The following is a 20,310-nucleotide window of genomic DNA, read 5'->3' as shown; positions in this document are numbered from 1 at the left end:
AATTATTTTACCAAAATAAGAGGGATCATACAAAATGCACGTTATTGTTTATTTAGTACGGACCTGAATAAGATATTTCACATAAAAGATGTTTACATATAGTCCACAAGAGAAAACAATAGTTGCATTTATAAAATGACCCTGTTCAAAAGTTTACATCCGCTTGGTTATTAATACTGTGTTCTTACCTGAATGATCCACAGCTGTTTTTTATTTTTATTTTTTTTATTTATAGTTATAGTTGTTCATGAGTCCCTTGTTTGTCACGAACAATTAAACTGCCTGCTGTTCTTCAGAAAAATCCTTTTTCTTCAGAAAAAGGTCCCACAAATTCTTTGGTTTTTGTATGATTTTGAGATCCATCTTTTCACACCGAGGACAACTGAGGGACTCATATGCAACTATTACAGAAGGTTCAAATGCTCACTGATGATCAGGGTAAATGTAACTTATTTTGTCTTCTGGGAAACATATAACTATCTTCTGTAGCCTCTGAAGGGCAGTATTAAATGAAGAAAAAAAAAAAAAATAAAATAAAATAAAATAAATAAATATATATATATATATATATATATATATATATATATATATATATATATATATATATATATATATATATATATATATATATATATATATATATATATATATATATAAGCCAAAATAAGAAAAAGGTTTTCACCCACTCAGTTTTTGAACGTTAATTTGACAGTTTTGAATTCAAAGTAAATTAACTTAATAGCATTGCTACTTTTAGTAAGTTACTCCCTAGCACTAGTGAATTTTATGCCTTATACAGTCAGAAAGATAACTAAAGAATGACAGAAGCAAAATGGAAGGGCATGGAGAGAGGAAGATTAGATGTGATGAAAGAGTATGTGAGAGTGAGAAGAGAAAAAAAGCATTTGGGCGTTTAGTTGTTGTGTTGCTGAGGGATTTGGAAGGGTTGTCAGTTCCCTGAGGACTCGTAATGGATGCTGCCTGTTTCTCGTTCTTATTTCTTACACACAATCCTCAATACAGACCTTCTTTCACTCACAGATATCATAGTCAGAATGGTTCTGAGATTGTAATCCATCTTAATCTTCACCGCAACATGAGCTACAGACAAAAGGCGAAGTGCAAACAAAGACCTGCACACAGATATGATGCCAAAGGTGTCGTCTGTATTAAATTAAGTGATGTTGTGGTGATCCAGTGTCATTATAAATGAGATTACTTACTCATCAGACAGAGAGAGAGAGATTTTCAGCAGTGCACAGGGGATGTCAAACATAGATTAGACCAGCTACCACAGTAATTTACATTTAAAGACGAGTACATTACACTGCATTACATAATTTCCTACTGTTCTGTTCTTATGAGTGAAATTTAACAAGATAAAAATGTGTGGTGGGAATGAATGGTGAAATTTGACTGTATATGAAAGAAGGTTGGAGGAAGGGGTGGGGTGAAACATTTTTAAAGTAAATGTGGCCAATTTTGAGTGTAATGCATCAGATTATTGTTGTAAATTAAAGTTATTGAAGTAAAACAGATTATTGAATTGAAAACAAATGTGGAAGAAAACTAGACTAAAAAGGGGGAGAGAGATAAAGATTTTAAGTATGTGCTTCTGTTGGTCCACTTCTCATTTTGTGCACTTACTAGTTACTAAAAAAAGTAATCCACTACTAATTACTTCTTTCAAACTCAGTTATTTCATTAATTTAATATTGATTGAAAAAATACATAAGTAGGCCTATTATTTGTATTACCTGATTCACTCCCAATATCAACAAAGCTTCTTTTTTCTTTTCTTTTTTTTGGTTTTGTGAAATAAAGAAAACAAATAGGGTGCACTTTTCTGCATTCTCAGTCTCCGTGAATATCTTCCTGAAATAAGTCACTAGAATGAACGAAAATGACATGAGAAATACAGTAGGCCTATATCTAAAGAAAGCTTGAAGTGTCTATCATTAAGTCATGTCGAAAACGAATATTCTCTGATAAAATAATCCATATGAAACCAATGCGAGGTCCAGTCTTTCCCATCTGAGCGCACCTATAATGTGATCATGCCCACACACATTGCGCACTGTAAGATAATCATCCACGCAAAACCAGGCTTGAGACACACGAACATGTAAACGCTCACGTCACCTCTGTAGAAAGATTCAAGTTCATCTCATACTTTTCGTTTTTGGAAGAAGCGCTGTAAGGAATAAGCCTTGAATTGTAATGCAGAGTGCAACATTTTGAAATATGATCTTTCATTGCATCTAAATGTTGTAGGACTCTCATTTTAGCTCGCATTCTCCAGTGATTCATTAAAGGGCATACTGACGCGCAAAACTTGATTTTTAGTCCATTTTTTTTTTAACACTGCATTTGTAACTTAAGTAACGTAATTTTATTGACATAAGTAACTGTAATCAAATTACATAAATTTAAAATGTAACTCGTTACTTTACTGCGTTACTAGAAAAAGTAATTAGATTACAGTAACGCGTTACTGAGTAACGTGTTATACCCAACTCTGATGAACAGATTGGGTTAGTTATCATTTTTGATAATTCAGCAGTACTGCAAAGCGTTTTCCTTCTCCCAGGCTAAACATTGCTGATTCACTGTGTGCCCTCTGGAGCTCTTTACTGCAGCACAGAGAAGACAGAGATAATTTATGTTTATAGAGGGACAAGTGTCTTCCACCATGCTTATTTCAGGGTGCAGAGGACCTTTATCATACCTGAAACATGGAGAGGTCCCTCTTAATGTTTTTATTACACACATTGACTGTTAAATAATGCTTTTCCTTATTTCTGTTTTTCTTAATCGTCGTGGGATATTATTATAGATTGTAATAGATGGTCTCTTTTTCTCTTGTAGATAATGAAGGTGGAGAGGTCTCTCCCCCCGTAGGCGCTGGAGTGGACAGCAACAGTTGGCATTTTCGATACGGGCCGGGTCCGGGAGGCCCTCCACATCTGAAACCCGGTGAGGTTCCTCCTGAAGCCTTCATCATTCCTGGTTCTCCGGCCATTATTTCCATCAGACAAGGACAAGACGGAGATGACAAGAGCGACTTTATTACTTTTGGAAAAAAGGAGGAGGCCAAGAAGAAGAAGAAAAAGAAGAAGGAGAAGAAGGATAAGCGGGAGAAAGGGAAAGATGATGATGATTAGAGAGACAGAGGAAGGAGTTAAAGAAAGAGCTGATTTTTTAAGACAGAAGTCTCAACGAAAGTCTGTAGAACAAAACGTGTTTTTATTAATTCTAAAATCCTTATTTGGGGCTCAAGCAAACTTTTTCTGTTGGATCTAACTGATAAATTTGGAGTGATTTTCTGTCACATCCGATCTTTCGGCTTTAAGCAGATAGCTTCCCCTTCCTTTTAATGAAGTAATTGATTAATGACACCTTGATGAGTTGTTATATGATTGATTAATATTCTCTCATGCCTCAGCCACTATTCCGCATAAAATGTCCTTCAGACTCATGTTGGTACGTCTGTCTTATTCATCCTCTTGGTTTTTGTTTTCCAATCTTTTTGATAGGGAGACAAAATCTGATTTGTTTGTAAGCTGTGTGCCGCTTCACATGTGCATTCGTGGTAAAATAGAGAAAAAAAAAAAGAAAGAGGGATTCAAAATTGAGTAAAGTTAGACATTATGGAAGCAGGACACACACTGGTGTAAATACGCAGGTTGGGCACCGCTGTATGTAAAACAGTGAAGACGCTGAATTAACGCTTTTGCTCATTCACTTCTCCTGGTGTGGGATTGGAGAATCATCCTTTAACACAAGAGACTTTGAAACATTTTCACTTATAAAAAATCTCACATCCTGGACAAATGGGAAAAAACAGTGTTTTATCAAAAAAGACAAAAAAAAAAGTACACCGAATGATGGAATGCACTTTTATTTTGTTGCTTTAATTTTGTTACCAGCAAATGTTCTCCAAGGCATAGTATATATGTGAGCAAATAGTCCCATATATACACACATACACACATAGACACACACATCTAGTGAACAGGGTCAACAATCAGTGAATCTCTATAGCGTCTCATAAACCTCTCCAGGTCTGAAATGTTTCTAACCTGGTTGGCCTTTTGGTTAACCAACAGTTGGAGAGGTACGCTCACAAGTCAATATCATGTAAAGTTCATGAGAAATCAGCTCTTCAGGAGCCTGGGTATGTGCTCTGTTGTTTATAGGGATGGCTGAGAGAATGTTTATGCATTATGAACAGTATTACTGTTGATTCACCAAACCTTAAAACACCTTTGATCCCATAAACTATCCTTAAATACCCTCTGTAGAAAAGGCATGGGGGTTATGCCATGATTTTTTTTCTGTGGCATTGCCCCATACCTGTAGTTTCCCTACTGTCCTTGACCCTGTCATCCCAACCCTAATTTTGTGCCTGCTTTCTCAGCTCAGTATGTCATACACAAAACCTAATCGCCTCCCTTCTGCTTGCTGTCTGGAGGGCCAACACACCCCAAGAGCAAAGAACACAACATATTAGCTGGGGCTTTTCAAATTCGAAGGGCAGGGTTTTTTGTGCGCCGTTTTTATAAGCTTTAAGTGAACTTTATTGCTACTGTACAGAGCTTCTGTCTGTCTGTCTCTTTCTTGATCTCTCTGCTGGGTAGGCTAGCTCTAGACATTGTGGTGTACTCATGTAGTATGGAGAAATGCAGACGACGCCTGTCAAATCCCCCCTCCCCCCGCAGAGGACAGAAGCCCCTCCCACAGTACTGTCATATGTTAATGATCCAGTGCTGTCCAATCAACCTCAGCTCTGTCTCTGTATAAGACATTGTATTTTCTGCTGGTCTCTCCTCAGTTCATTCTCAGACAGAGGAGGAATGGGAGAAGACAGATGTGCAGCTTAGGCAAGGGGTGGAGATTAGTAGAGAAGAACTTTGGGGTGAAAATAGTGGCTTGCCAGTTTGAACCGATGTTGAGGGTGAAGTGTGTAATTTCTGTGCCATTAGCAGCACCAAACAGAATTTCGCCCCATCTGCCTTTAATAGATCCAGCCATTGGTTTTGAGCTGGGTCAGACTGATTGGGTTGCTCAGACAAACAAAGCAAGGTTTTCAAAGACACATCCAGTGTTTACACAAGTATCTAAACCTAAAAAAAAAAAAAAACACACAAATCATCTGTACAGTTATAAAAACAATCAAGTGTTATTCATTTATGGTAATTCAACATTTTGCATCAATAATACACTACAAAGATCAGACTGTTGTCTCCACCCCATGCCTTCTAGCGTCTGATTACAGCGGCAGTGACACGTCTGTGTTCTGATGCTATTGGTTCCCTCACTTGCCTGCCTACCTTGTTGCCACACACCCAAAAACATCTCAAACCAATGTCACAATTACTCAAACGTGACTGCTGCATGACCTTTCCAGAAAGAAAACACTTACTATATAGAGATATATATGAATATAGATATAGATGGCAATGATTTTACTATTTTTGTTTATAGTTTTTATTCATTATTCACACAAGAGATTTGTGTATGTACCGTCTCTGAGCCTTTTGCATACTGACACCTCTGCACCGACTTACAGTGGACAGTTATGACGTTACTAAACCTTGGTATTTGTAAATGCTCTATAGTGTGATGCCCTGAAGCTCTCGTTTTTATCCTATTCTTTTCATTTTTGTTTATGAGAACAAAAAAGAAAGACAAAAAAAACTTTTGTGTTTGGCTTTGACATACCGATCAAACTAGCACTGTATATTGTAGCTAAATTATGTATGATGATTCTATCCCTACTCTTTCACTTCTTTGACAAAGAAATAAAAAGAAAAACAGGAAAAAAAAACATCCTGATGTAAAATACAATATATGTAGTGTATGCTTGTATCTAGTGAGCGTTCATGCTGTCATTCTTTCTTATTGTCTGGTGGTGATCAGTAGGTGGCGCTGTGCTGTCCAACTGAATGGCGCTCATCTGTTGTAAAACCTTCTTTTTGTACACCTGCTCATCAATATGTGATGGTGAATTAGTGACCATTCCTTTCTTTTTTTCCTCTTTCTTTTTATTTTATTTTATTTTTTTCATTATGATGGAAAAGTGGTAATGTGTTTTGTTTATAAATCACAAAATAAACTTTTCTTTCTTAAGAATGTGAAATGTTGTCAGTGTTTCTGTGTCTGTGAGCCAATTGTTAAAATTATGAAGATGATATGCTTTAATCAGAAACATTTATTTGGTGATATTTTGTTTATTGTCTGTCAGCAGCCAAAAGTAAATGGCTTTGGTGTACAATCTAGAACCAAACTGCAAGGAACTGCTAAAACTTCTACTGCAAGGAAGTCTGGAGAAATGAGAGAGAGAGAAACCCTACTTGCTCTGACTTGATATTTGGGCCATTTTATAATTGAGGTTACATTTCATGTCTGTTAAAAATAATTATATTTTTTTCTGACAATATTCTTCAGAAATAGATTTTATCCATTAAGAGAATATATATTATAATCTCACACATATTTTGTTGACCCTTTTTTTTTTTAGCTTGAAATTGCCATTATGTCCCTTAAATTCCAGTTCAAAATAATGGATAAAAAAGGTTAGAGATTATCTAAATTAAATTAATTTCTAAAATGCATTATCTAATGTATTATTTAAATACTTAAGAAAGTAAATTTATTTCAAATAAGAAAATATTTAATTGTACTCATGTCTACAAAAAACACCCCCGAGGACTAAAAAAAGGTTTATCACAAAACCATGTGACCAGTATTATGAGGGGGACATTTTGGAAAATGAGCTCCTAGTTTTTTTGGAGTTTTTTTTTTTTTTTTTTCTCCAATGGCCTATTGTCAAGGAGTATATTAATTGCCTGTCAACTATGTTGGGAACATTGTTATGCTTTGCAATATTTTTTATGATTTTTAAATTTGAGGTTAACCTGATCAAGACATTTGGTTGGCCGGACAAGGCCTGTCATTGACATTTTGATGCAAAATGGTATAAATTGTTACCTGTCAACCCACACAGCTTGTCCATAACATAGCTGACAAACTCACCACCAGGGAAACAACTTTTGTAGTATCAAAATGGTATTAATAATTAATATTGGCAACTAGCAGATTACACCAACAACATTTATCAACTGAATCCAACAGTTGATTTATTGGGAAGGCATATCGTTTTTACACTTTTCCTGATGTGAAATATGCCCAAAATTATAAAATGACTATAATATATTATATATATATATAGACACACATTTAATCTATAAGCAGTCAGATCTTTTCAGCCAACAATCTGAATGCGTGAATGCTCAGATTCACCACACTTTTCTCTACTCATCTGCCCCTCAGTGTTCCTCTTTGACGACAGTAATCATGATTAGAATTCACTGAGAGATTTCCTAATGCAGACATCTTGCCCTGAAATCATGCTCTCTCCAGCAGTGTCTGCTATTCATGCTAATGATGGTACTGTGTCCAGCACCTCTGTGAGGTTAAAGGGAGGTCATGTTAAAGATGTGTGTGTGCCATTTATGCATTGCTTGTTATCTTTCTTTGATTTGATGCTACTTCCAGCCATTTAACATGTGACATCTCAGAAAAAGTTGTTTGTTCTGTTCCATATATTCAAAATACGCTTTAATCTAACATCAGAGAAAGTGAGTGAGTGAGTGTGTGTCTGTGTTGGTGCATGAGGAAGGTTCAAGGGTTCAGCTTGTAATTTTGTCTACAGAAAAAAAATATATATATATATTTCTTTCTCAGCACCCTCTCTTTTATTTGATCTTGGAGGCTGTTTCTATGGTTACTACAATGATGGGACGAATTTCCATGGCAACAATTCAATTCAGAATTGAGTGTCTGAACAGACATAAAGGTGACAATAAGGAGAGAGAGGTACTGGAACAGATTGTGCTACTATTGCTGACAGTCTCATAACTTCATAGAGTTCTAGAGGCTCCACCCATTTGACCTCATAAACTAGAGTTGTTCTCATGGGAGCTGTATACTACACCCAGAAGCAGTTATTTTTGGGTCGTGACCAGTTTGTGTTTTAAATATCTTCTAATTTCTGCTGCTTGTGGTGAGAAACAAACAAACAACATTATAATGTGATAGTGATGGCCAAAGGCAGTAGAGCTGCATTACAGCACAGCAGGTCGCAAATGCAGCAGTAATGAATAGATGTTAAACTAAAAACTAAAACTTAAACTAAACTAAAATAGATATTAAACTGACAAGAAGATGTCAATATACAGAGAAAAATAAATAAATAAATAAATTCTGCTATTGTACGGATTATTCTGGAATAAAACTACAAATTAGTATCACAGTATCATACATGTATAAATCGATTGTATATTATTAGTACAATCATATACAGTGAGCAAAGGCAATTGCTGAAATTTATAGAGCTCAGGACATAATATTCATGGGTAGTTCCACCTTTACTGAGCCTTTACCAAGTGTTCCTGTTTGTCCTCTAATGACAGGAAGTAATGAAAAATGCTTTTATTTTAACTTCAGTTAAATTATATTTAACTATATATATATATATTTTTAAAACTTATTTAGTATTTAAGATTCACTTTTTCAGTCACCTAGAAACCTCAACTATTTATTTTCACTTTACACTTAATTCCAGGACAATTCAAAATCAGTTTATTTCCAGGTGTAAATTTTCAGTGTGGTCATTAATACTCTTCTGTAAGTATTAATTTAATTAAAGGTAATCAGCACCATCACTGATTGATTCACATCTGCTTTCTGAAATGAGGTTTCCTTGATTTTATGCTTCATGTTTTCAGCAGTACACACATTGTGTAAGGTTACAGCTAAGCCTATGGGAGGCCTTTCTATAACAGTTCATCGGGGGTCTTCAGTCGGGGAGTGAGGTGAGGTGAGGTGAGTGTTTTTGTTTTTTCTGTTCTGCTCTTTTAAGCTTGAATGACTCAGCATTCATATCCTGCTGAGACTACGCACTTGCAAATCAAAGACACAGTGACGGCTAAATGAACAGTTGCCATAAATCAGAGATGAAACTCTTGCATAAACTGCCATCCACCACAAGGAATAGAACAAAAGTACAGGTTAGAACATTCACCTTGATGTGCACTTTCAATCACAACAGGATTTAGAACAGGAGGGCTGTGCAAGTGTATTGTGTATGTACAATTGTGGGTTCCTTAGGAAGTAAAGCTGAAGAGTAAGAAATATGGTGTAAAATTTAAGAGTGGAAAGGAAAACATATTGGTCCTCTTTTGAACATTATTCTTCTACTCATATTAAAGCTAAAGTGTCATGAACCCCACTTCAGATGATTGCTTACTAAAGGTGTTTACTAAAGATTATGAGATACACTAAATATGCATGCAGTGTATGAAGTCTGTAGATTTTACATTTCCATGGACAGGACATAGACACATGGAGCTGCATTTTGTTGAAATCTGAAATTTAATGTAAAAAAATATTAAAAATGTTAAAAAGTCTACTGTTGATGTTAATATAGTTTAGTTTTATAATGCAATGACAAGGACAATCTTGTTTTATTAGATATCTGAGCAAAACATACTTTGATACAATCACATACTCCTGCAAAAATAAAAAAGTCAAATGACAATTTTACAGTTTCAAAAAAATGATTTCAAACTGAAAGTTGTAAAAGCTTTCATATCATAATACACTTTTTAGTCTTGCCAACAGATGTGGTAGATGCTGTAGATAATGAGCATTCAAACTACAGGCATCCATGGTACACAAATGAAAAGGTTGAAGTTTAAATGTTAAAACGTATCGAATTATTTGACAGATAAAATAAGGCCTAGTTGCATTTAATTGATTTTTATTAATAAACAATGAGATTAAACAAAACAAACATACAAAAAAAAAAAAAACGTTACAACTTTTTGTAAATATGACAATTTTATAAACAAGACAATTTACATTTATATATGAAACTCTAGAGTCAACGTAAATAATCGCATCTCTTCAAATGTCAAAATGGACATGGATGTAAAAAAAAAAAAAAAAGCTGTTCAGGAAACCACTATAAATTGATGACATAATCTCAGCCTTCAGTGCTGTGTCTTTATGAGTCTTGCTCATAACTAATGAATATTTCCTTTCTTTTTAACCCCCGTCTCAACATCTGGTATCTATATAAATGAGACTGAAACCCACTCATTGAGATACTGAGTTTGCTTAAATTTCTGTGCGACTAAACAGCGCCACTGCCTGTAAGCATTTCACTTTTGAGGTTTATGGATTCAGAATAAGGAAATAAGCAGCTATTGTTTAACTTTACCCAGTCCTTTATTGCCTGCTTTATACCTTTATTATTAATTGCGAAATCTGAAGACAAAAATAATGAGAATCCATACAACTGTTATATAGCCTACTCAAATGACAATGCAAAATAAAATAAAACAAGTGGGAAAGACTAGGCTGTGTATTTGTAAACTTTAATGTATAAAATGTATCAATCAAAACTGAGAAGTTGACAATATGTATTGATATATGAGATGTGTTTTTACGAATGATAGGCTATAGTTCAGTTTGATTACGTGATGGCATTATTCATTACTTTTGAATTTTTATTAATTAATTGATCAATTTTATTTTAGTTTTGCTTGGTGTGCAAATAATGATTTTATCGTGTATGTGGGTGTGTATTTTAGTGCTTTTCAAAACTGATGCGCCCTTCCTATTTCTCCATTGGCTGCGTTCCACTTCACTTTTAGACATATGCCCTGTCCAAATACTCACACTTGCGGTCTTTGCACTTGACCACTTGACTTGACTTATATGACAATCAGCCATCATTCGCTGAAAGTCTTTGGTATGAAAACACCTGCCGGACACGTATGAAAATGCATCACATTTCAAATCTGGCACGAGTTCACATTTGTTATTTATACTGTTGCTGGTGTAGCAGGCATATGAATATACATTACATTTCAAAAGTTGCGTGCTCCATGGCGTCCTATGTTTTTGACCTTTTGATGTCACATTTTCCCTCTTTAGTTATCTGTTATGTTGTTATATTTTTATTTATTTATGTATTTCATTTATTTATTTATTTATTTATTTTTCTTCTGTGTATTTTAGTAAAAAAAAAAGTCAACCCATTCTTTGGGGTAATTATCGATTTTAACACATTAGCCTACTCTCGATTTGTAGGTAAGTACAGTAGGATTCTGTTAATTAGCATTAGTATTAAAATAATAATATTATGGTTTTGATGCATGTTTATATTTGAAATTATTATTGTTGTTGTTGTTTGTTTGTTTGTTTGTTTGTTTGTTTGTGTAATACAGTTCTCTAGAATGTCACAGCATGATGTTGCAAAACTTTTGGTCACATACAGTTTTTCTCTTTACCATAGGTGGTAAAATGTCCTATATGGCAAAGTGATAAATGTCATCTCAAAACATTTTAATATATAACTGGTTAAAATAAATGATTGAATTTATTTTACGGTCAATATTAACGTTGTATTTCAATTTTGGAGTTTTGTGGAGAATGTTATTTTCCTTGAAAATATATTGGATGATCATTATCAACTTGTACATGTTAAAGTAATATTTTAGTTTTCTACAATTTAGCAGTAAATCCACACTGTTCATCCCCATTTTCTGTTTTACAGAGTGTCCCAGATTCAACAGATTTTTTTCAGAACATGTTGTATAATAACTGTTTTGCATAATAATAATAATAATAATAATAATAATATATGTTCAGGCTCAGCCTCGCTCTACATCTGGCATGCAGGTGTGTGAACTGTTTGACGTGAGGCGCAGGAGATTAACATGTAATTCCAGCCTGACTCACTGCGCGCCGCTGCTCTGCTCCATCTGCTCTCTGCTGCTCTATTCAAAATTGTAACAGCAAGGATATATGGCCAGTAGTGAAATATAGCTTATGTATTTTAACAACATGCCGCAAAATACGGTGACACGGCCGGCCCTGTGAGTTAAAACAGCACTAAACCTAAAAGAATAACTTCAACAAATGTATACTGTTCTAATGTCAGTAAACTTTATACTGTCAGTTTACATTTTTAATTGTAATTCACTTGTAATTCACAGTTGGAGAGAGAATAACGTATCGATATTTCGGTCGAGTTTTGTATTCTCATCAATGTCATTAATATGGAATTAACTTCTAAAGATATTAATCCCCAAGGCAGTTCATTTCACTTCAAACATAAAATGGCATTTCTATTTATGAGAGAGTGGCGCGTGTCGCTGTCCATGTTCCTGCACAGTGAGTCATTTATTATAATTTATTATAATGCAGCTCTATACTGTCCTGGCATATTTTAAACTGAATTTCTGGCATTTGTGTTCTTGAGCATTACTAAAGTATAGTGCATTGAGGCAGGTCGTTTTATGAAGTCATTTAGTGATTTTTTTTTGCCATTTAACTCGCACATTGCCGCTGTTCAGTTGTAAAACGTTAAATATATTATGCTCCGCTGTCCTCCGCCTGTCTGCCATATTCGTTATGCCATGTGCAGAGTTTCCAGCTTGCGTTGTCATAAAACGCCAACAGTTACTCATTTTATGATGGTTTTCTGACCGTTTTCTGGTTGTACTTTTGTCTCAATCTCCAGATTTAATGCAGGTTTACTTTTACAGAAAATCTCTGAAATGAAATCAAAGGATTTTATGCTTGTTCTAAAGAGATTATTTAAAGTTTCAGCCATTCCCAACGCGTAACTCCCTCCAAGTTATGATGTAAGTCTGTTGTGGATGATCTTGAATGGACTGATGAGAAAAAGCGATTCGATCCAGTAAGTTTAATGATATTTATTTATTTGTTTATTTTTAACATATTAAGTGCGATGGTCAAAATTTGAAAATGTGCATTTTTCTATAAGAAAATGCATTAATTGCCGTAATGTAATGTAGAAATGAATACTTTGGGATGTATGTTAGTTCTGTACACTCTTAAAAATAAACAACCCATTCTCACACCCAACTCGTCACATATTGAAGCTTGGTCAGGACCACTTGGCGTCGCTTTTTGACGCTCAAGGTACCCCTTAGCGTCATTTTTCGACTTGCAGGGTCCTCCGTTGCTTTAAATAGGAAACCCTTAGCGTCAATATGCCGACGCCATACTGGGAATTTTATCGTCATAATTAAATTATATATTGGGTATTGCCATTATTGCATATATGTTGGGGTGTGATTTTTCAATGTAAACAGCCACAACAGTTTTATTTATATTACAATATTTACACATTTGTGAGCACATAACCCAACCTCTGCCCCTAAACCTACCATTTGTCAATAAAACACAAGATATAACAGGCAGATACAACTACCGTCATAATTTATTTAAAAAATATTAATATTCCAAGTCTTCCGAGGCAAAACATTTGATTTGTGAGAGGAATAGACGCGTCTCAGTCCGCCGTTAAACTCATCCTGTGCTGCAGTCTGTGCGCGAATTCAAAAAATGCCGCCAGAAGAAGCCTTACGTCAGCCTTGGTTGTGAAATGCTATTGGCTCTTGTGTGTCTCGTGACAGATTGCGTCATGCTACGGGACGGGAGTATCTTTTTGAATGGGATGTGAGCGCGTTAACAGAGCGGGATCATTTTCAACGATTAAAACCTTGTTTTACTCTCTTCTTCTCATAAAGACTTCGTATGGCTTCAGAAGACTTGGAATGCAACACGACTTGTTTTTAATGCTTTTATACTGCTTGTTTATGGTCAGTTTTTGCAATAAATACCTGTGACTGCACTTATATTTGCCTGTTACGTGTTTTATGTTGTTCAGAAGTGGGTAGGTTTAGGGTAGGGGTGGGTTAGGTGCTCCAATGAAAGTATAAATGTATATAAAATTATTTATATTTTTTACAAATGCATGCAAACCATTAAACTAAGACAAACAACTGAAAACAACGGAGGAGAACGTGTTGTCATTTTCCATGAGCGTCTTGACCTGACGCATAAAGCAAGCAATTGAAAGCAATGGAGCAATTCCTATTTTGTCATATACTGACGCCTAGGGGCACTTTTGGCGTCTTCATAGTGACGCGAAAGGCGTTTGACCATGCTTCAGTTTTTGACGCCTTGGGAGTGAGAATGGGTTGAAATAAAGGTTCTTTATTGCCATCAATGGTTCTATGAAGAACCTTGAACATCCATGGAACCTTTCAAATGCAGAAAAGGTTCTTTATAGTCAAAAAAGGGTTCTTTAGATTTTTAAAATGTTCTTCAAAATTGTTCTTTTAGGAACTGTTCACTGAAAGGTTCTCTGGGGAACCAAAATGGTTCTTCTATGGAATCACTGAAAGAAGCATCCTTTTGGAACCTTTATTTTTAAGAGTGTACATTGCTAACTACTCTAGGTACTTGATCTGTCTTGTAGTCACGATTTGTAATCATTTTACCCTTATAGCGTGTGTGCCTTATTGTTTTGACAACCTGATCTCATGAAAGTGTGTATAAATAGTACGCCAAATAAAAACAAAAACTCGTGGTATTGATATGCAAAAATTGACTTTGGCGTGTATATGATAAGCAATGAGTAGGATTAGGATTGTGGGGTAGATGCGTATCATATGTACGCAAAAACTGCAACGCGAAAACATCATATGCACGCCAACAAATTTCATGTCATATGCAAGCCAAAGTTCCATTTTTGCATATCAGTACCACGAGTTTTAGTTTTTATTTGGCGTACTATGTATATGCATTTTCATGAGACCGGAGAGAGAGAGAGATAGAGAAGTAATTGTTCAGTTTTGCATTTATACATGTTGAAATTTTTGAGAAATTAGATATTTTCGTTTTCCTTTTCATTTTGTTTTTAAAGTTGCCGTCCATATCCAGTTAAAGGCCCTGTCTCATCTCACCTTGAGTCTATAGCAAAACGTATGCACATTTAACAGTTTTAATAGGTGAAAATTTTGTATTCCTCTCCTCAATGTTGTTATATTCAATAAGTTTAAGATTTTAAATTCTCACGTTAGTAGCTTTCACTTTAGCACAAGACTTAAAAAAATGAAAAATGAATGCCTTTTAATAGAAAGCCTGTCTCTGGATAGTTGAGGTTTTGCTTTTTAATTATCTAGCACTATAAATAGCCATTTTGTTGTTTTTATCTATATCATAGTTTTGTTGTTTTTACATCTATATTTCCTCCACTGTATATACATAAATATCGTTACAGTTGTGAATGTTATGCAGTATCTCAGTTTAACTCACAGTGTCGCTGTTCACCAGTAAAATAATTTTATTTCACATGGTACTTTATACTCCACCCCGTTCCTGTCATGTTTAGGGCTTCTAGCTCACGTCGTAGCAAAAATCGTAGACATTGAGTCTCTCCAATCTTTTTTTTTTTTACCATCTCATTTTCAAATATAGTTCAGACATGTTTTCGTTTACATGTTGATTTTATAACAAGTATTTGTCGTTGTCTTTTTTTCCTGATATGGATTTTAGAGGCATCGGTGTTACTGCTGAGATGTTTGGTCTTTTGTTCCTCGTGCTGATGGCGCACACCGCTTATGGAGACGTGAGCTATTCTTTTCCGGAGGAGATGAAACGCGGATCTGTGATTGGAAATATAGCAAAGGATCTCGGACTCGATGTGAACAGACTGTCATCTCGTAAGGCTCGCATTGATATTGAAGGTAACAAAAAACGATACTGTGACATTAATCTGAATACTGGAGAACTGATCGTAGCGGAGAGAATCGACAGAGAGGGACTATGCAATGAAAAAATGTACTGTGCTCTTAATTTCGAATTAGTTCTAGAACACCCATTGGCCATACATCGTGTGACAATACAAATACAAGATATTAATGACAACACACCAGCATTTCCTAAAGATACAGTAAAGCTTGAGATAAGCGAGAATGCTGTGAAAGGAGCTCGGTTCCGCGTGAATGAGGCTCATGATGCGGACATAGGACAGAATAAAGTACAAAGCTATTCTATTGAAAGGAATGATAATTTTCTTATATCTGTAAGTACAAAGGCGGATGGTGGCAAAAATATTGAGTTAGTGTTAGAAAGAGAGTTGGATCGCGAGCAGCAGAAAGAGCTAACATTAATTCTCACTGCGGTAGACGGCGGGACTCCACCGAGATCAGGTACTGTAGCCATACACGTCACTGTGCTGGATGCTAATGATAATGCTCCAGTCTTTAGTCAGGCCGTCTATAAAGTCAGTCTGCCTGAAAATGCTCCTGTAGATACTGTAGTGGTGACAGTGAGCGCTACTGATGCTGACGAGGGACAAAATGGAGAAGTGACATATGAATTTAGTCGTATTTCCGAAACTGCGAAAGAATTATTTACTCTGAATGAGAATAGTGGAGAGATTAAAGTTAAAGGCCCCATTGATTTTGAGGAGGAAGTCAAATATGAGATGCTAATTGAGGGAAAGGATGGCTCTGGTCTTTCTTCGGACACTAAAGTAATTATAGAAATTACAGATGTTAATGACAATGCCCCCATTATAGTGATTAAGTCTTTAGATAGCCCTGTTCTTGAGAATGCGTTACCCGGTACAGAGGTTGGCATCCTTAATGTGCAAGACAGAGACTCTGAGAATAACGGACAGGTGCGCTGCTCCATTCAGCAAAACGTCCCGTTTAAACTCGTACCTTCAATCAAAAATTACTATTCTCTGGTGACCACAGGTGAATTAGACCGCGAGCTGCTCTCTGATTATAATATTACAATTACTGCTACTGATGAGGGCTCTCCGCCTTTATCTTCCACTAAGAATATTCACCTGACTGTAGCTGACGTGAATGATAATCCACCTGTATTTCAGGAGCAGAGTTACAGAGCTCATGTGCAAGAAAATAACAAACCGGGCTCCTCTATTTGTTCAGTATCAGCTACAGACCCGGACTGGAGACAGAATGGCACTGTAGTTTATTCTCTGTTGTCCTCTGATGTCAATGGCGCACCGTTGTCCTCCTTTCTATCCATTAACGGAGACACCGGGGTCATTCATGCCGTGAGGTCGTTTGATTACGAACAGTTGAAAAGTTTCAAAGTGCTGGTGTTAGCCAGAGACAACGGTTCTCCTCCTCTGAGCAGTAACGTGACCGTGAGTGTCTTCATAACGGATGAGAATGACAACTCCTCAGATATTATACCCTCTCCGGAAGGAAACTCCTTCATGACCGAGATGGTACCCAACGCTGCGCAGGCGAGCTCCCTGGTCTCCAAGGTGATCGCCGTGGACGCGGATTCTGGCCAGAACGCGTGGCTCTCGTATCACATTATTAAAGCTACAGATCCGGGACTTTTCACTATCGGTGTCCACAGCGGAGAGATCAGGACGCAGCGGGACATTTCTGAATCTGACAGCATGAAACAGAACCTCATTGTGTCCGTGAGAGATAACGGACAGCCCTCTCTCTCAGCCACGTGCGCATTGTATTTACTTATATCAGATAACTTGGCTGAAGTTCCAGAACTGAAAGACATGTCTCGAGACGAGAGCAGCTCCAAACTGACGTTTTATTTGATCATCGCACTGGTGTCCGTTTCCACTTTCTTCTTGACCTTCATCATCATCATCCTGGCCGTGAGGTTTTGTCGCAGGAGAAAGCCCAGACTGTTGTTTGATGGAGCTGTAGCCATTCCCAGCGCGTATCTGCCTCCAAATTACGCAGAAGTGGAGGGCGCGGGAACTCTCCGAAGCACTTACAATTATGACGCATACCTGACCACGGGCTCGCGCACTAGTGACTTCAAGTTCATCAGATCTTATAATGAGGGCACGCTGACTGCTGACCTGACTCTGAAAAAGACTCAGTCCGCTGTGGAGGATCTTGAAGGGCTTGATGCGGAAATGAGCGATTCGTTTCAGGTAGGATTCAAAGTCTTTATTTTTAAAAATACATCTTATGATTTGTTTTAATTGTGCGTTCCTTATTTGGGAGTCACACCCATGGTCTTCACGGTCAAAAGTGACCGGACACCTGAAATTATTATTTTTTCTTCAGTAAAATCAATCTAATATATTTTTGTTCAATAATATTTTTTATTTTTTTATTTTGTATTTTGAGAGAATTTTACGGTACTAATTAATATTCATGCAATAATTGTGATAATTTTTTTCCCATTGAAAATAGTACAAACAATTTTTTTTCAAATTTTTTCAAACTATTTTTCAATTTATGCAGTATTTCAGATGAAAATAGACACTAGGCCTTTAAAATCCAATTTTTGAATGCAGATTAGCACCTCCTGGTGTGAGCAAAGAAAGAAAAAACATGTAATTTCATGGTGTAACCACTAGTTGCCTGTATAGGACTCTATAGAGAGTCTTGTGAATTCCCTAGTTGTTTTTAGACATAATTGTTTACTTACATTAGGTTGTGGATATAAATGTATATTTAGGCATTCTCAAAGACTACTTTTTGTCAAGGTTTATATTTTTTTTCATTATTATTATTATATAGGTTATTATATAGGTTTTTGCATTATTAATACTACAGTCAACCCTGAACACAGAAAGCATTTTGTTACACAAAACGTTAAAAAAACTATAAAAATGTAACAAAAATGAAGAGGAATGCTTTATCAGAGCCTAATCCTTCAGGGTCTGATCTGATTTCAACCTCTTATTTCACTCTTCTAACTCATTTTGGCTATATGGTTATAGCCATACCAATTCATTTGAGTGTGTATAATTGTGTATGTGTGTGTGTGTCTGTGAGTGTGTGTGAGTGGATGTATCTGTTTTACACTCTTGATGTTTTAGAGTATAACCCATTCCTTGTTGTCCACTTTTTAACTGCATTGTAGTTGAATTATTGATTTTATTTTACATAGTTGCTGTGTTACAGGCACACCAGTTCATTGGGGTGTGTGTGTGTGTACAAGTGTGTGTGTGTGCGCATGTGTATGAGTGGATGTGTTGATTTTGCACTCTAGATGTTTTAGAGTTTCACCCCTTCGTTGCTGTACAATGTTTTTCTGCATTGTTGGGGATTTGTAGATTGTACACACAAACATTTTCTGTATTTTGTTATTTTTTCCCGTTTCCCATTCATTTCCTATGGTCGGTCATTTTTGACCGAAGACCATGGGTGTGACTATTTTTTTTACGACCACTTAACTTTTTCGAATCATGCCCTCAATTTTTTTGTGTGTTCACATACCAAGTGCCATAAAAGTCACCGAGTTTCGTACCATTCTGGTGAAGCTACGATTTTTAAATATTCAAAATGTAAAATTATCTGGTCAGAAATGACCGAAGAACGCACAAGGGTTAAAGATTATGTTTCCGTGTTCTAAATTGACTGTTTTCTTTGGAAGCAGACTTTTTAATGACATCTTTTGGGTCTTTCGCGTGCCTTATTGCAAACACATGGGTGCCGTTTTGAATTCAGGAAAGTACCTATATCTATCTATCTATCTATCTATCTATCTATCTATCTATCTATCTATCTATCTATCCTTTTCTCTTCATTTTTGGTCAGGTAGGCAGTTGTAAGTCATGGATTATATTGCACGAATTGATGTGTTTTTATTCTTTCTCTTTTTTCATTAGCTATTTTGAAGTAAAATTTTGGTTAAAGTTGTTTGGTGATTTTTAGAGGAAAGTTATCTAATTTGTCTAATGCTATTTACTAATCATCACGTTTATTTTAGCAATTTTAGTATGGTCAGTTTGTGTAACCGTATGGATTCTGATATTCGTCATTAAATCAGTTTTAAAAAGGTGATATTTCGAGCAGTTTTACATTTATTTGATCCTTGTCTCCTTTATATGTTATAAATGGAATTAAAGTCGGATGTCAGTAACGTTCCAGTCAGTAAAATATTGCAAACGTCTTTTTAGTCGACATGGTAATGATAGGGCAGGCTTTCTGTCGCTGTCAGTGGTTCTGCACTGGCATTTAGCCTTAGTCTTTGTTTTCTTTCTCTCTCGCATAATATAACTTATACCACTATATCCTGCCATAGATGTTTTTCAATACCTTTCATCATGTGTTCGTGTTTCTCTCTCAGTCTTCAGAGAATATTGCTGCTGACTCCTGTTTTGCTGAATGATGTTGTTAAGTGTATAGCGCGTATCCTTTGTCTGATCCTATTACGAGATATATTAATATTAGAAATGTGAATAGAAATATGAATATTAGGCCTATGCAGTTTTTTATTTTGACTCATAGTGTCGCTGTTCACTTGCAAAACAATGTGTGTCTTCGGTATACATTTCTCCGCCCCGTTTATGATGTCATACACAGGGCTTCAAGCTCCTCTGTAGAAAATCGTCGACAGTGACTGATTGTCTGATAGTATAATCCTCTCGATTTTCTTAATTTAATT

The 20,310-nt window shown here is 35.9% G+C and overlaps 2 protein-coding genes across 6 annotated transcripts in view; both read left to right on the top strand.

Annotated features, from left to right (window-relative positions):
• LOC131553663 (protocadherin alpha-C2-like) overlaps positions 1-3,310 on the top strand; it is a 120,902-nt gene extending 117,592 nt beyond the window's left edge. For all 5 annotated transcript variants that reach the window (XM_058798489.1, XM_058798488.1, XM_058798486.1 and 2 more), the window contains one exon: positions 2,869-3,310. In XM_058798489.1, coding sequence (XP_058654472.1) covers positions 2,869-3,164 — 296 coding nt within the window. In that variant the 3' untranslated portion in view covers positions 3,165-3,310. The remainder of the gene's footprint in view (positions 1-2,868) is intronic.
• Positions 3,311-15,378: 12,068 nt separating this feature from the next.
• On the top strand, positions 15,379-20,034 carry LOC131553132 (protocadherin gamma-A11-like). The gene is made up of 2 exons (XM_058797552.1): positions 15,379-17,842; positions 19,993-20,034. Exons 1-2 carry the CDS (start codon positions 15,437-15,439, stop codon positions 20,032-20,034), a joined length of 2,448 nt encoding a protein of 815 aa, XP_058653535.1. The 5' UTR covers positions 15,379-15,436.
• Positions 20,035-20,310: the final 276 nt, after the last annotated feature.

Source organism: Onychostoma macrolepis, chromosome 14 (genome assembly GCF_012432095.1).
Source record: "Onychostoma macrolepis isolate SWU-2019 chromosome 14, ASM1243209v1, whole genome shotgun sequence".
NCBI classification, from domain to species: domain Eukaryota; kingdom Metazoa; phylum Chordata; class Actinopteri; order Cypriniformes; family Cyprinidae; genus Onychostoma; species Onychostoma macrolepis.
The sequence above is the reverse complement of the archived record's forward strand: the minus strand, read 5'-3'. Positions and strand labels throughout refer to the sequence as shown.

Coding starts and splice junctions, on each gene's coding strand:
- LOC131553132 (XM_058797552.1), top strand. CDS start 15,437: ATGGATTTTAGAGGCATCGGTGTTACTGCTGAGATGTTTGGTCTTTTG. Junction 17,843..19,992: donor AAATGAGCGATTCGTTTCAG/GTAGGATTCAAA, acceptor TTTCTCTCTCAG/TCTTCAGAGAATATTGCTGC.